The sequence below is a fragment of the Pelodiscus sinensis genome, chromosome 2 (genome assembly GCF_052426305.1).
Source record: "Pelodiscus sinensis isolate ZL-2025 chromosome 2, ASM5242630v1, whole genome shotgun sequence".
Classification (NCBI taxonomy): Eukaryota; Metazoa; Chordata; order Testudines; family Trionychidae; genus Pelodiscus; species Pelodiscus sinensis.
Window position 1 is genome coordinate 2,184,126 of NC_143053.1, and position 15,297 is coordinate 2,199,422.

The 15,297-nt window shown below is 58.3% G+C and overlaps 1 protein-coding gene across 2 annotated transcripts in view; it reads left to right on the forward strand.

Annotated features, from left to right (window-relative positions):
- HSF1 (heat shock transcription factor 1) overlaps nucleotides 1-15,297 on the forward strand; it is a 72,550-nt gene that overhangs the window by 18,796 nt on the left and 38,457 nt on the right. For both annotated transcript variants that reach the window (XM_075916836.2, XM_075916837.2), the window contains exons 3-4: nucleotides 2,169-2,305; nucleotides 5,124-5,248. In XM_075916836.2, coding sequence (XP_075772951.1) covers nucleotides 2,169-2,305; nucleotides 5,124-5,248 — 262 coding nt within the window. The remainder of the gene's footprint in view (nucleotides 1-2,168; nucleotides 2,306-5,123; nucleotides 5,249-15,297) is intronic.

Consider the following 15,297-nt stretch of genomic DNA (forward strand, 5'->3'; position numbering starts at 1 on the left):
AGCTTCTTACTCCAGGAACTGACTCGTGGAAGGGCCTTGTGGATTGTGGTAGGTGGCTGTTTGGTTTTCAGATTTCGTTTAGTCAGAAGCAGTTTGGAAAACCCGGACTGAGACGTGATTTGAGTGTCCCTAGAGCAGCTTGTGCAGTGCTGGAAGGAAGTTGAGTTGGTCGAGTCTGTGGATTGGAAGTATCGCTTAGGAGAGGGTGTGCAGTGAGTCCATTGGAATCTGCTTGTTTGGTTTGCATGGTGCAGAAAAATGTAGCAATTGCACTAATATCTTCCTTGAGGGGTTCAGTGCTTGCCCCTCCCTGGCAATGTTTCAGTAGAAAAAGAAGGTTCTGTTGGCCCACGGCGCCACTTGGTAAACGTGGAGTTATCCCGGTTGGGTGGCTAACCTGCGTAGCCCATTGGAGCGGGCTAGTTGGACTCGCTATCTCACAGTAAATCCCGTCATTGTGAGTCCTCTCCCTTAAGCCATGAAGTGCCCGTCGTAAGAGACCCGTGGGGAAGCCGCCTGGGCCCGTGGAGTTTGAATGAAATTCTCCCGAGCAGAAGCTGCTGCTCTGGGATGGAGGAGAGGAACCCATCTACCCCGTTCCCTGCCATCCGGCTGTTCGGTGTAGTGCTCGTGTCATGCTCCCTGGGTACACTGTGCTCGCTTGTGGGGCCCACGCTGCTTCTTGGGGCTACCTGTACTCTGAGAGCGTGCACGAGTGGGGGAGAAGACTGTAGCACTGAGAGCTCTCGAGGTGACTTGGACTCTTTCTGCCAGCCTAGCAAGGCAGAAATATGCCGGGATTATCCTAGAGACATTGCTTCAGGGCCGTCTGCTCCGCTTCCGCTCTGCACACACGTGTCTAGATTTGCCTTTTGGCTTCACATTCTTGCGATAGGCAGCAGCATAAAGGATGCCTTTCATACCCCTCACCTGGAGAGTCTATCAGGGATTAGCTGTAATGCTCCAGATGTGGGCCTTCCAACGGCGCCCGGTGGGAAAGGATGACAGTTTCATTACATTTCAACACTAGTCCTTTGAATAACTCTGGGGCATGTCATCTCCATGGTTCACGGCCGAGGGCTTTGGTTTCTAAGGCTTGCTTGAATACCAGGGACACAGCCGCTGGCCTGCAGTAAAGTACGATTTCTCTACATTGTGGATGTGCTGTGGCAGTGCAGGGAGCTCTCTTCCACCCCAGCTGTGATCTAACTTCAGTCCCACTTCAGAGCCCTGCTCGAGATCGATCCTCGTGACCTGCCCCCAAGTATTTTGCAGAGGCCTTGTATGCTCTGGAGTGGTTCTTCCCCGTTTGAAGTGTGTTTGAAGTGCTGAGTGCCTCCTTGGTGCTGAAGCTGTACGGAGAGCTCTTTCCAGCACGTCCCCCTTCCCCTCCGGGCCGTAGAGCTGCAACATCGGGTTTTTACCAGTGGCTCCTCTAGCGCCACTCAAAAGCTGCCATTCCAGCCTGGCCGCTGTAGCCAGCCACGCAATGCCAGGAAGGCCTAGTTGAGGGCTCGGTGTCAGACCGCAGGGCCGAGCTGGTGTGCTTGGGGATGGTCGTTGCGGTGGGGAGGAGGGTTGGAGCAAAAGCTGTCTCTCCGTTGAGTTCAAAAGCCCATGTGATCTGGGAGCTCTCTGCTGGGAAGTCAGGGTCGCCCTCACTGATGCTGTGCTGTTACAGTAGGGCTGTAAAGAGTTAACTGAGGAAGCGGTTACTGGTAAGTTGCCTTACCAGCATGCTTACTGGAGTAACCGGCTACCCCGCGCCCGGCCTGGCTAGAGCAGCCCGCCCGCGGCGCGATGTGGCAGGAAACATCACCCTGACCCGGTTCACTTTTTAACTGCAATTTTACATCTGGTCTGCTGCTGCCGCCTGGCGTTCCGTCCTGGTGTGCTCCAGTCCAGCAGGCTCTGGGCAGTCCGCCGAAGGCCCCCTCAACTGAGTCGTCAGCGTTCTCTTCTAGGCAGAGCTCGGCACCCGGGCTCTGCCAGCCTCAGCCTGTCGGCCCTTGCCACGGTACACCGGGCACTGCCTCTGGAGCCCCTGTGCCCCCTTGGCCCCAGGCTGTGGTGCTGGCAGGGTGCTGCGTGCCGCCGCCCATGGCAAGCCAGTTGAGGTCTGTGCTTGCAGCCGTGTGCTCCCTCTCACTGTCCCCTCTGACTTGCAGATGGCTTTCGGAAGGTGGTCCATATCGAGCAAGGAGGCTTGGTGAAGCCCGAGAAGGACGACACTGAATTTCAACATCCGTACTTCATCCGAGGCCAGGAGCAGCTCCTGGAGAATATCAAGAGGAAAGTAACCAGCGTAAGTGCCGGTGCAGCTCTTCGGGCCCGCCCGTGACACTGGGGTGGCTGTCGCAGTGGGAAGGGCAGCAGCCTGCTCGGGGTGCGAAGGGGACTTTGGCACGGTCGCTTTTGTTCTCTGCCGAGTGCCTTTGCGTCACGTTCCGTTCGGCGCCACGCTGCCTGGCTAGCCGGTGGGCAGGTATTTAGTGTGCCGGGCTCTCTCGTTGCTGTCTCTTAGCATCTGGCTTGGGGGTAATGCCGCTTGGGACACCCTGGGACCAACTGGCAAGTTGGCCTGCAATGTGGAAGCCAAATTCACTTTGACTTAGCAAACTGGGACAATTTCACCTCGAGCTTTATCTCCATTTCTCCGCTCTGCGCTGGTTCGGCCTGGCGGAGCTCATGGCAAACCCTCTCCCAGAGAGCAACCGGACCTTGGCTCCAAAACAGGGAGGAGCAGTGTAGTTAGTCACTTGGTGGGTTTCTCAGCCGAATGAGGAAAAAATGGTTAAAGGTCTGGTGAAGATGAATCTTCATGTTTCTGTCCTTGAGATGCAGGTTTGTAGGAACAGGAGCAGTGAGAAGCACAGGTGTTCCTGGCACCTGGAAACCTACCCCCACGGAGCGTCCCAAGCACTGATCACTGCACTGCCCCTTGCGCGGGGGTAACACAGACTCACGTGCACCTCGCGGCTGCCTTCATTTCGAGTAGCTGCCTGGCCCCGCTGGGGCGAGGTCTCCACGTGCAGGGCTGCGCAGAGCAGTGCTTGCTGGGATGCTCGTCCGCGTCATGTCAGCATTCGAGGTGAAGGCAGCCGCGGCCCAGCCGGGGCCTGTGGGCTGCGCTTGCCCTGGCGCTGCCAGGTGTGCAAATGGAATTGGTGCAGCGAGGTTGAGGAGCGATGAATTTGCTAGCCGAGTAGTTGAGGGCATTTCCATCGACTAGTCGTTGGGTTTTAAGGCTCACTCCGGGTCTCAGCACAGTTCCCCCGCAGCCGCTCTGCTCTCTTAAAGGGACAGAGGAGCCCAGTCTCTGGCCCCCGCCGGGTCTCAGAACGGCCCTCCCCCCGCTGGCCCTCGGCGTTCTGAAAGCGGCAGCCGGTCCCACGGGTGTCTCACTGGGAGTGCAGAGCGCAACGGGGAATGTGGGGGGCTTGTGCTGAGCGATCCCCAGGGCGCGTTGCCGCTGCTCTGACCCTTTCAGAACGCGGAATGGCAGAGTCGGGGGGGCTTGTGCCAAGACCCTGCGAGGGACCAGACACTGAGCCGGTGTCTCTGTCCCTTTGAGCGCGGAGGGCAAGGGGGTGATCCAGGGGTCGATAGCGCTACCCGTCGGCTACTCATTCACATCCCTGCTTGGTGGCGTTTGAGGAACCCTTCGGAAGCCTTAGGGTCCTGCCCGTCGTGTTGGTACCTGCAGCCGAACCCGAGTTGCGGCCGCCGTGGGAGCGGCTCTGTGACACTGACCAGAGCCTCACGGTGGTTCTCACGGAACTTTGCAGGTGAACTCTGGTTCTGCGTAACACGGCGTGGCACTGTAGCTGCTTTGCTGGGCTCTGCTGCTGCCCGCCGGTGTACTTCTGGGTCCAGACGAGACGTGTGGCTGACCAGTCAGCGCGTAACTCTGAGGCTCTAGCCAGTGTCTCTTGCTGGGAGTCTTGGTGGCGGCTTTTATAGACGCATGTGATACTTGGGGGCTGCTCCCTTCACTCAGACCCTCCAGCCAGGTTTGAGTTGTGTGTTTCCCAAACCCACCCGGGCAGCCCCGGCACTGAGTGGTGGCCTCCCGTTGGTCGGCACCACGTGGCCTCTTGGGAGGTGCAGGGCCCAAAGGGCTGCTGGCCAGTAAAGGGGCAGGCGAAGTGCGTTAATCCTGTCCTTGAGCTCTCCCGTGCTAAAGCTTGTCCTGGGCACGCCCCGCCAGCTGGTTGTCAGAGCTTCCTGGCAGCTGTTGAAACACTCACTGTGGGAGTGAGCCGGCCTGCTGCTCCCCCCCCCCATGGCTGTGCCCTGGGCTTGCTCTGGACGAGCCCTGCGGCCGTGGTTCTGCGAGACTGGTCCGACTGGCAGAATTGGAGCGGAGAGCTCCGCGCCGTGTGCGCCCTGGGCCTTCCCGGCCTCTCGGCGCCGCGTCTCCTCAGTGCGAGGGCTCGCTCCGACGCTGCCTCTAACCCAGCTTGGCGCTGGAGCTGGCTGGCCCATCGGCGTGGAGATGTGAGCTGAGGTTTCTGTGCTGGGCGGCAGTAGCGGCTGCCCTAAGCGCACGGAGTCTCCAGAGCTGCCCTCGCTCCTGTGGGCTCGCTGCTTAGCGCCCCAGGCTCAACTGTGGCAGGGAACGGGCACGTCCCAAGGTACATACGCCATAGTACAAAGCAAGACTGGGCGCTAGGGACGGCCGGCTGTAGCCGTTTCCACGGGTAACCAGACTGCTCTTGCTTGGCAGTGACCCAAATGCCTACGCACAGCTCCTGGGGAGCACTCTATTGGAGGCAGCAGCGCAGGGCAGCCTCCGGCTCCCCGCAAGTGGTGTGGCGGGCATGCACTGGCCCCGGGGAGCTGGCTGCCGCCCGGCCTGGAACCACTGAACCTTGTAGCACCCCTACTTTACATTGGATCGGAAATGCCGGCGGGATTCCAGGGCATCCTTTGATTTGGCGTGTCTGGCCTAGAGGATCCTGCTCCTTCAGGGAGGGGAGGGTCTGGTGGATGGGGTGGGAGATTGGTGCTCAGCCCGGTGGGAATTGGGCAAGGGGGAGAGCCCATCGGCACTGGCCTCTGGGCGCTCAGAGCTGTTCTGTAGGGTGGAACCTCACTGGCCGCTTCCTTCCGGTCTCCAGGTGTCCAGTATAAAGAACGAGGACATCAAGGTCCGTCAAGACAACGTAACCAAGCTGCTGACTGACGTGCAGCTGATGAAGGGGAAGCAGGAGAGCATGGATTCCAAGCTGGTCGCCATGAAGCAGTGAGTAGGGCAGCAGGGGCGGGATAAAGCGGTGCTCTTCGCTCTGACGTCTGCCAGAGTCCCAGGGCCTCAGCAGCATCACCCAGTGGGAGGAGCAGCTGGGGCGTCGCTGACGCTCCTCGCAGACCGTGGGGTGACAATGCCCAGCCCGGCAAGCTTAGGCCGAGTTCGGCTGTGCTGCCTTCCCTTGAGTCCAGCTCCGCCCCGGCCGCCGGCCGCAGGGGCTGCTGGGAACAGAGAGCTGCCGTCCCTCCTCACTCTCTGCGCGCAGCTCTTCCGTCAGGCTGTTCCGGTCTCGGTGTTCTTACACCGTCCCTGCCCGTGTGGTGCTCATGTCACCGGATGGGTGCTGCCCCGCTGCTCTGACAGCGCTGTCTGCGGCCAGCCCGTCACTGTCGCACGCGGTTTGTCTCCTTCGGTTGGGCACAGAGCGTGTGATCCTGCCCCCGCTGCTGCTCTTCTGGGGGCTGTACCAGAGCACGGTTGATCACCCCTGTGCAGAGACTAGGCCTGCCCTTCTGCCTGTGAGGTTGAGTGGGTACCCTGTTCCCATTGGGTCTGCAGTCCATGCAGCAGCAGCTGGCTTTCCTGCCCCATGGCAGGATTGCTTTTGCAGTCCTGCACTGCCAGTGAAGAAACGTCAGCCGAGCCACGGGAAGGACTGAAAGACCCAACGCCCATTCGTTTAACGGGGAACGGGCGTTGAGATCCCTTAGGAACGCTTGCCCGTCCCAGCCGGGTGAGGTAAATCGTTTGTCAGAATTTTGTGATCCCTTCCCCCGCCCCCACCCCCACCCCGGAGATTTGGTCAAGACCAGTGAGAGCAAATGTCCCAGAAGGCCCCCGCCACTCGCGATCCTACGGGCTGCTCTGCTGTGGCTTACGAACGGGGAGGATGCTGTCCAGTGCAGCTCCAGCCTTGAGCTCGCTTGCTGAACAGAGCAGGCAGGACCCCTCTTCCCCACTGCCTTCCGAGAACCCCTTGGATTTCATTGCTGCACCGTGCTCCTGCAGCTCGCTGCCGTAGTGTGCTCACCTGTGCAGGAGGGGAGACCCTGCTTTCTCTGGGTTCCGTGTGCCTGGGGAGGAGGCCCCCGCTGTATGAAATGCAGCTTTCTTCATTGCCAGGTGAGGAGGAAAAGTAGCTCTCCCTGGCCTCTCCAGTAAGCAGAGGGGTGATGCAACATACTCCGCCTGCCCTCTGCTCTGCTCCATGCTGGGGGGCTGCTGAGTCTCTGTTGCTAGAAGGCCAGAGCAAGCGATTGGTCCAACGTGACTCTGGATGCAAATCCCGCTGCGAGGTCTGTGATGCAGATGGCCACGCGCTGCCCAGGCACAGAACTTTGCAGCAAGTTTGTAGCCTGCTGGGGAGTGTTGCTCCTCGCAGAGGAGTCTTTACCGGTCTCCTCAGACATGCAAGTTGCAGCTGCTGACTGTCAGCAATGGCACCTGTGCTGAGTCTGGTGGAGGCTGAAGCCGCGGCCCTGAGGCGCCAGTTAAGTTTTATCCCGCGTTTCCTGGAAAACTAGTCAGCTGCCTAACCCAGTGGAAGGTTGCTGTCTCCTGGCAGCTCCACACCCAGGCGCAGTGAAGTACGTCCCCAGCATCCCTGCCGCACAGGTGGCCTCCTCGCGGAGGGCATGCAGAGCTCGCAGCAGCCAGCCGGGATCCCTTGCCCGCTCTGCCAGTCCTTTGTTGCTTCCAAGCTGCATTTGTGTCCCCCCTGTTGCGTGCGTGCATGCGCAGACACCGACTTCTTGCTGGTGCGTATGCTTGTCCAGAGGGTGCTCCGAAGCTTGTCTCTCTCCGTGGCAACCTGGGACCATGAGATGCTCTCCTCCACCTTGGCTTAGCAACAGAAACTGGCATCTTGCCTGGTTAGAAAAGCAGCAGCTCCCATGGCGTCTCTTGGAGAGTGCCCGGTCATCTCCCAGCCGGGAGCCCGGCTGGCATAACGGAGCCTGAGGTGGGCGGGGGTGCTACCAGTGACTAGCAGTTGGGCAGAGCTTATTTGCAAAACAGTAGTTCGCTGCAGAGCTCTCTCCTAGCTAGCGGCAGGCCAGAGGAATCCCAGCATGCAGTGCTCACCCCTGTGGCTACCTCTTGGGTCAAATGCAGCATGTAGCCTGGGGCCGTCCCCGAGTGTCGAAAGAGGAAGGCTCCTGTGACGCTGTCGTGCAGGGACAGAGTGAACGTGCCCTGTGCCCGGAGTGCCCTTGTGCGCCACGAGGGGGCGTGCATGAGCAGAGTTCTGGAGATGCTGCCGGCTTCCCATTCTCCGCACTAGGGTGCAGAGCAGCATGGCTCCCCAGCAAAAGGGAAGAGGATGATTGAGCCAGGAGCAAGCATCAACTCCAAGCTGGCTCCAGGGCTCAGGCCCCCAGGAAAAAAATAAGGGTGCTGGGTAGCACCCACGAGCCAGAGCGCAAGTGTGGCCTGGTGAGTTCTGTGCTAGGAACCGCTTCTGCCCAGGGCGGGGAGCCCGTTTCGAAATGGGCAGAGTGACTATGGGAACCCGAGGCTCCTCGCCGGCGTGAGGAGCTGAGTGATTCTGAAAGCATTGCCAGGGCACTCCAGGTAAAGGGTAGGAGGCAACGGGGGGAATACATGGTCCCTCTTCAGAATGGCGAGAGAGCACTAAGGGTGCCCCCGCTTTGCATTGGGAAGGGCCCAGTACAGTCTCGCTTGCTGAGCCCCGTTGTGAGTGAGGTGTAGCCAGGAGCCAAAGGTCAGAGGAGGGGAGAGGTGGTTGTGACCGGAGAGAGGACTGGTCAGTTTCGTGGGGAGAAATGTAATGAGAGCTTCCCCAAAGCTCCCCTGGGAAGAGTTCACATTTGCCCTCTGAAATTCCCAGCACCACATTCTTCTTCCACGTCTCTGTTGCTGGAAATAAACGTGATGGGGAGTGAGCCCAGAAGACTCCTGGGATTGTGTCCCAGTGTGCTGATCCTGCCACTGATGCGCCCCACCGCTCTGTCCTGCTGGGCCAGATCCTCTGCTCTGCCCCCGGCAAGGCACAGAGGTGGGGTAACTGCCCTCCTGCAGAGCCGCGCAGACCTGGACCGCTCCAGCTCTGGGAGGACTCCGCACCCCAGAGACCAATCCCTGCAAATCCCTTGTTCTGTCTGTAAACGTTCTGCACAGTGAAAGCTCATCGGGTGAGCTCCCTTGATCAATGACAGATGCACAGTGGTTGCTCCTCCCCGCCCCCCCCAAAAACCCCACAATTATTTACATTGGGCCAGAGGGTCAACAAAAGTGTTTGTATTAAGTACAGGCCGTAGGATTTAAGTGGTTGCAAGAGAACAGGTCAGAGTGAGTTACTACATTACAATGAGAGAAAACGCACCGGTAGTTCTGAGCCACTGAGAAACGTATTGCTGGCTCGGGCCAGCCCTGCTCACAGGACACACGGCTGTTTACAAGTCCTTGAGTGGATCACTGAGCCATTAGGCTTCCTGGGCACCAGAATGGCTCATGGGCACATTTAAAACTTCATATTTCTAGCCTCACAGACAAGTATGGAACATGGACAGAAATAGGATTTACAGATCCAGCAGATTATAACTGCAAAATTAGTGTTACACGACCTGTAACTGAAACTTTAAAAATAACAAATAGTCCGGCAGCACCTTAGAGACTAGCAAAAAACGTAGCTGGTATCCATGGGTTTTTGTGGGCCCGCTTCAGATGAAACCTCTGACCAGCTCCCATTGCTACAAGCTCAGGCTAGACAGAGTAGAAATAAGGTGCAAATCTAGCAACGAGGGTAATTACCCATTAGCAAAACCCACCAAGGCCAGTAGGGGATTCTCAGTCATCGGAAACTTTAAAATCAAGTGTGGGTGTTTCCGTAAGAGACACTTGAGTTCAAGCCCAGCGGCTGGGGTTGGGGCAGGAGTTAATTGAGGGAAGTCCATCGAGTTTGACTTGTCTCCAACAGACCATTGATTTCAATAGCCTGTGGTCCTTTCTGATGTTAGTGTCTCACTCGATTAAACAACTTGGGTGTGAAACTCGAGTTCCTGATGCTCCCTGTGACTTCCTAGCAACATTTCCCCCTCCCTTACAGCTTACCTGCCCTGCCCCTGCCTGGATTTTAGGCAGGGCAGTCCTCTGGGTTCCTCTGTGAAGGCAAGATGTTAACAGCTTAGCAGGTGAAAATGCCCTCCGCCTCCAGGAGATGAGCATGCTGCTGACTCATTTCACTGCCCCACGGCCTCTGGTCTGGCCGGATCAGCTGCTCAGCCGTGCGCTAGTCAGCTGTTCTGTAACCGGTTCGGAGTCACTAGCACAAAAGTGGAATAATTGCATAGAACTGTAGCTGTACTGAGTAGCCAGCGTGTTCCTGTCCAGTGTTTCCCAGCTACGCTCTGTCCATGCACGCGGCAGGAAGCTGGAGAGGTGATGACTCGTACTCCTCAGCAAACACTTGGGTCTCCGTTACTGAAGCGTTCGGCCTGCCCGGTGCACGCTGGCAGGGCAGAGTTGGCCTTTGCTAGAGATGTGTTAGTAAAACCGAATGCTTTTGTATTTGCTGTCAAGTGCCTTTCCCCAAAGCGTGGTGAGCCTCCTCTCTTGGGCCGCAAGCTTGAGGCCGTGTTCGGAGAGTCTCGTTTGCTAGGTGTGTAAAGCTGCAGGTTGAGTGTTTTCAAAACCCCCAGATGCGACTTACATCCGAGCCTTTTGTCGCCAGTCGAGAGTTTAGGGTCACAGCTGGTCTCCAGTTGAGAGGAAGGGCTCGGTAGCGTATTGAGTGCATGTGTGTTGAGCCGGCAGAGAGAAGGCTGTGGGGTGTTTATTGGGCTTGACTCCGACAGCATCTCGGGTAAATCCAATCTAATGCTTATTGTAACGGTCTATTTATTGCACCGCTGTGAGCAGACTCAAGTCTTCCCGTATGGACTTGCTTAGCTCATGCAGGGCTGGGGAATGCAATTAAACACAAGTTCACCTGCATAACACTGCTCACGCTGCTAGTCTTTAGCAGCTGCACCCATGGCAGAAAGTGGTAGTCATGCTACACTCTGGGTATGAAAATGTTTATCCTTCCTGCTCAGCCAGAACGGACAGTGCTCTGCAGAGGCTCAGCAAGTTTGCAGCCTAGGACAAGACGGGCTCGCGCCCGCTCCAGCTCGGAGCTCAGCTTGTGCGCCCTCGCTGTTAGACAAGCACGCGGACTGATCTGGTGTCCTCAGGGTTCCTGCCTGCCTTCCCTCCCCTTCCCGGGGCCCTGTGGCCAGCAGCATCCAGTCAGCAGGGTTTTAGTGCCCAGATTCCTGTCTTGCTGGTGCCGTTGCGTCAAAGGCTGCATCACCTCGGGATGCTTCGCTTCCTAGGAAGAGATGTGCAAGAGCAGGCCTCGTTGCAGGGAACAGTGAGCGCGCACGCACCTACCCACCCACCCCACCCCACTTTCCGAAGGAACCAGGGGACAGCTTCCCTCTGGCACCGTGGCGCTGGCTGTGCTCACTGCGGCGCCCGTTCAGAGGGACGGTAGCGAGAGCGTGGCTCCGGTAGCAGGAAGCTGTAGCGTACAGTAGAACCTCAGTTATAGCCGCATGCCTCGTTCGGAGCCGGGAGCGCCGTGCAGCTGCGGCAGAGCCCCCAAAACCGCGCGCGGCACACGGCAGTCTAGTGGCAAAAGAGCAGCATTTTCCTCCCGTGGGGCGGTCTCGCGGCTGCAGCGAGTCGGTGCTCAGCTGTGAGCACTTGAAAATGGCCAGGCTGCGGGGCAGCGTTTTTCCACTCGCACACATTTGACACCCTCCGCTCCAAGGGACTCCTTGCTGACTTCTCGGGTGCCTGCCTGATTGAAAACGGTCCTGTGGAAACTGGAGGTGCGCGTTAGGAAGGGTTGTGGGTTGGAGTCTCCACCCTGGGAGCAGCCAACACCGGATACAGACCCCAGCAAAGGTAGGGAGGTGACATGGGCTCAGCTCTGGAGTGGGAGAGCACATGGTGGGTGCAAGGGAGAGCACAGGGTGGTGGGTTCAAGTCCTGGGAGCAGCCAGACAACCAGCACAAGGTGCCCCAGGGATGAACCAGGCTCCTGCATTAGGAAGGCAGGGTAAGGGACTCTCCAAAGGCAGGTGGTGGACCCTGCAGTGGCCTAGGGCAGCACCTCTCAACCCCTAGGGATACTCAAAGGTGCACAACTGGTGTAGGAAGGCAGGAACAAGGGATGCCTGGAAGGTTCTGGGTGTGGGAGTGGCCATGGGTACTAGAGCGTCTCCATCGATAATTTGGTGGAGTGGTTGGGGCCCTCCACGGTTTCTGGAGTGAAGATGGGGATTTCGTGTCTCGCACGCTGTGCGGCACACCTTACGGTGGCGCCGGGGTGCTGCTACAGTCGTGCTCCTGTAAGGTGTCTCCTGCCGTCAGAGCAGCGGCGCGGGAGAGCACTCTCCCAGGGGGCAAAATAAACAACCCCAACAAGTGGCGGTGGCATTGTCTGCCACCAGCGTCCCCACCAGCACTTGGCCTGGGAATTGCTCGTCCATTGAGGCCACCCCAACCAACCAAAGTGCAGCCTAGCACTGTCGTTGCTTTTGTGTTCTAACGCAGCTGGTTCCTTACTGAGCGCTAAACCCGCGACAGCCAAAGAAACGTTGCATGGAAATAACGGCGTGAAGCCGCCCTGCCGAGGCCAGGGCATCCTGCATGTGACACCGCACTAATACTGTCATCTTGGCAATCACGCAGACCCACCAAAGCAGCCCCTGGCTTCCCACAACGAGCTTCCAAGCAAAAATCAACTGGTTAACTCAGTGTTCTTGTCAGAGCCGCTCACCCTCCGCCGTTATCTAGAGCCGCAGCCCTGGCGTAATTGCCACCTCTGTTCTGTTCTGCGTGGCCAGCTGATTACTGAGTTGCCTTCCCCACTGCTTCCTCTGTTCTTGTTTCTGCTGGATCCTTAATTCGAGTTTTAGAAGGTTCTTGAAGCCAAAATCTTTCTGCTGGGCTCATTCAGCTGTAACTGTTTTGGTTGTAGACAGACAGTTGACACTAGAAGGCTGCTGCCTGGCTCTTTCACGGTGCCACGGGCAGCCCGGAGCCGGTGTTGCTCCATACCTGAAGATAACGTTCCTCTTTGGCCCCAGACCAGCTGCAGTTCTGTAGTTTACGTGTGTGTCAGTTACCAGCTGGCCTGTCGAAGGCCCTGGTGCGTTTGTGACTTACCCTGGCTCCAGAGGCCTGTGCAGACACCCCTTTTCGCTGGTACGCATGCTCGCTCTGTGGGCTAGGGCGACTCATAATCGGCTTCTGGTCAGCAGCCGGTTGCAAAACAAGATCCTGAAATGGTTTCACGTTGACGCTTTACCCAGTGTTCCCTGCAAGCTGTGCACTTGTGCAGCTGCCCTGCTGATTATCAGCATGCCCACACCTAGGGCTGTTTTTCTACTGGTGGTGCACATTCATACTTGCCTCGGTGCACAGAAAAATTTATTCCACCCACAGATGAAAAAAACGAGGGGGAATGTTGGCTTCAGCCCTGGTGAAGTTTGATCGTTGCTTTAGTAAGTGCACCGTGGAGAAGCAAACCCAGCGGACTTGAGTTAGGAACCGAGAAATCCTCCGTGACTGTTGGTGCTGACAGGTTTCTGTGCTGGGAGGAAGGGGAAGGCCCCGTCTCCCTCTCCTAGCCTACCCCGCGTGCTCTCTCCAGCTTTGCTTTACTAAGTGCTACTGCCCTTGTGCAAACCCCAAAGGAGGCCGGTGAGGCAGAGGCTTGTCACTTCCTCATGATTCATCGGCTCTGCTTCTTGTCCAGTGGGAGCTGAAGTGTATCCAAGAGTTTAATTTTAAACAGACTGTTGAAAGCAGTGGGCTAGCCATGGTGTCTACACCTGTTTTTATCGGCTTCCCCTGCTTCCTTCAGGGACTGCCTTTGCTTTGGCTTTGCCACGGGACGCTGAGAGCACTTCCTGCTGACCAGACTCTGTTTACAGGGCCCGCCACTTTTACAAGGCCCCAGTTGCTAACAGAACTTAAAAGCTGAAATTTCTCTTGACAAAAATAAATCTACCCAGACACCAACACTGCACGATTCCTCTTCACCAGAATTCATTTACCATATGCAGCCCCCCCAGTAAATCATACCAAATAATTGTGACCCGAGTAACTTTCTCTATCGTTTCAGGGTTCCAAAAGCAACATAATCTATATTCTCGTTTGACAGGGAGCCGCGGGGATAGAGTTTGCATTAGCACATTTGTTGAAAAGATTGAATCCGTCAGTGTTAGGTGGGAGAACAGCTGAGCTAGGATATAATACAGCCAACTAGGTGATAGCCAAACAGCGGCAGCCTGCTAAGAGAACGGAGTTAATGGAAGCCTTCCACTTTCTGGCACTAAGCTACTTGAAATCTTCTGGGGCTTGAGTAGCTGAACAATTTTCCTAGTTCCACCCTTTACCCTCGTTTTAAATTTAGAACTTTGCAACCTTGCTTTCTCTCGACCCTCTTTCCTCTGAGTAGTTGAGAGCAGCCGTTTGGCTCGGAGTATCCGCTTCACAGGAGTGGAAAAAGTGAAGCTCCGTCTACAGAGCAAAGGCTGTAAGAGGATCTTGTGTGAACCTGCTGGCGAGATGTTCTCCGTTTTACGCTGTGCTTTATGAGCTTGTGCTGCTGTGCCCGTGCCTGAGGGTGGGGCAGAAGATCTGGGCAGGAGCTAAGGGTGTTCAGTTGCGGTTACCCAGCTAATCGTATGGTGGGTACAGTGGGACCGCTCCGCAGAGCCGCGGCGGGGTGGGGGGGAGCTGCAGGAGCCGGCTCGAGCCAGGACTGAGCAGTCCCAGCATGTGCCAGCTCCAGGAGCCACCCGCGCTGCAGCTCTGCATTTTAAATATAGTGAGAGCCTCCTGAAATGCAGAGGTGCAGCCTCCCGGACGAGCACGAGCCGGGTCTGCTCGGTCCTGGCTCGCACGGCGTCCAGCAGCGCCTGTTCATGGCACACGGCCCTGGCGGCCGTCGACACAGACTGCCTGGCAGCTGCCGGCGGGGGGCAGCGGTCTGGTGGGACCCCTGCGGACAGGGGCTGTTTCGCAGCAGCCTCCCCTATCCCCCGAGGCAGGCTGTTCCCAGTTTTTAAGCCGGCTCCCCGGAGCACCAGCTCTTGCTGCCTGTCTCATAGAGGCAGTCGGGGGGGGCTTACTGGAGAGCAGGAGCCATGGCTAGGAGCCCCCACGGTGCTTTCCATGAGGTTGGGCCTGCTTCCTAAACGGAAGCCCCTCGGTTTGTGGGAAAGTGTAACCGTGTCCAGGAGTTCCAACCAGCTGGTGGGGAGAGGGGGGCCGGGGGCACGCGAGGCCTGCGAGGAAGAGGGGTGGGAGTGAGCAGCGACTCCCCGAGGAGAACTTGCGGCAGGGAGGGGCCGACGGGCAAGGAGCCGCGTGGCAGCTGGCGGCGGGGGCAGGGCGGGGCCGTGCTGTAGCTAATCTGCTGCGCGGGGGCTTTGGTAGAGTGTGAGGAGTGCAGACCCCGGGCCAGGCCAGGACTTCCTGGGCCGTGCTGCCTTCTGTAGGCGGGGGCCCTGGCCGGAGGGGGGGAGACAAGCCGCAGGAGCGGGCTGGGGGCAGGGGATGGGGTGCTCCTCACGCATCTCCCGGGGGGCGCGGTGCTTTCAGCTGGGTGCACCCCTCCCCCATTCCCGTGGGGGGAGATCTCTGGGCAGCGGAGCCTGCAGGTGCGTGTTCCCTGGCTGGGGGAGTAGAGCTGCTTCCTCCCCCTGCCAGGCACAGCTGGCCACGGGGGCTTCATTGCTGGCTCCCTGGTGCGTCCATCCCGCTGCCGGGGGCCCAGCCGGCTCAGCAGAAGGGGCCTGGGGTCGCGGTGGAGCCCAGCTCCTGGGTGGGGCTCGGGGGCTCGGGGGCCAGCATCCGCTTCGGTAGCTCCTGGCCCGGGAGCAGACGCAAGTAGCTGCAGGAAGCAGCCTGGATCCCTTCTCGCCTGTGGCCCGGGGACAGCGGGGCCGGCTGCGCCTGGAAGCCGGTTCTGTGCCAGAGCCTGACCCCGCAGCAGCTGCTTCTGCACTGCCTGCGGGCCGCCG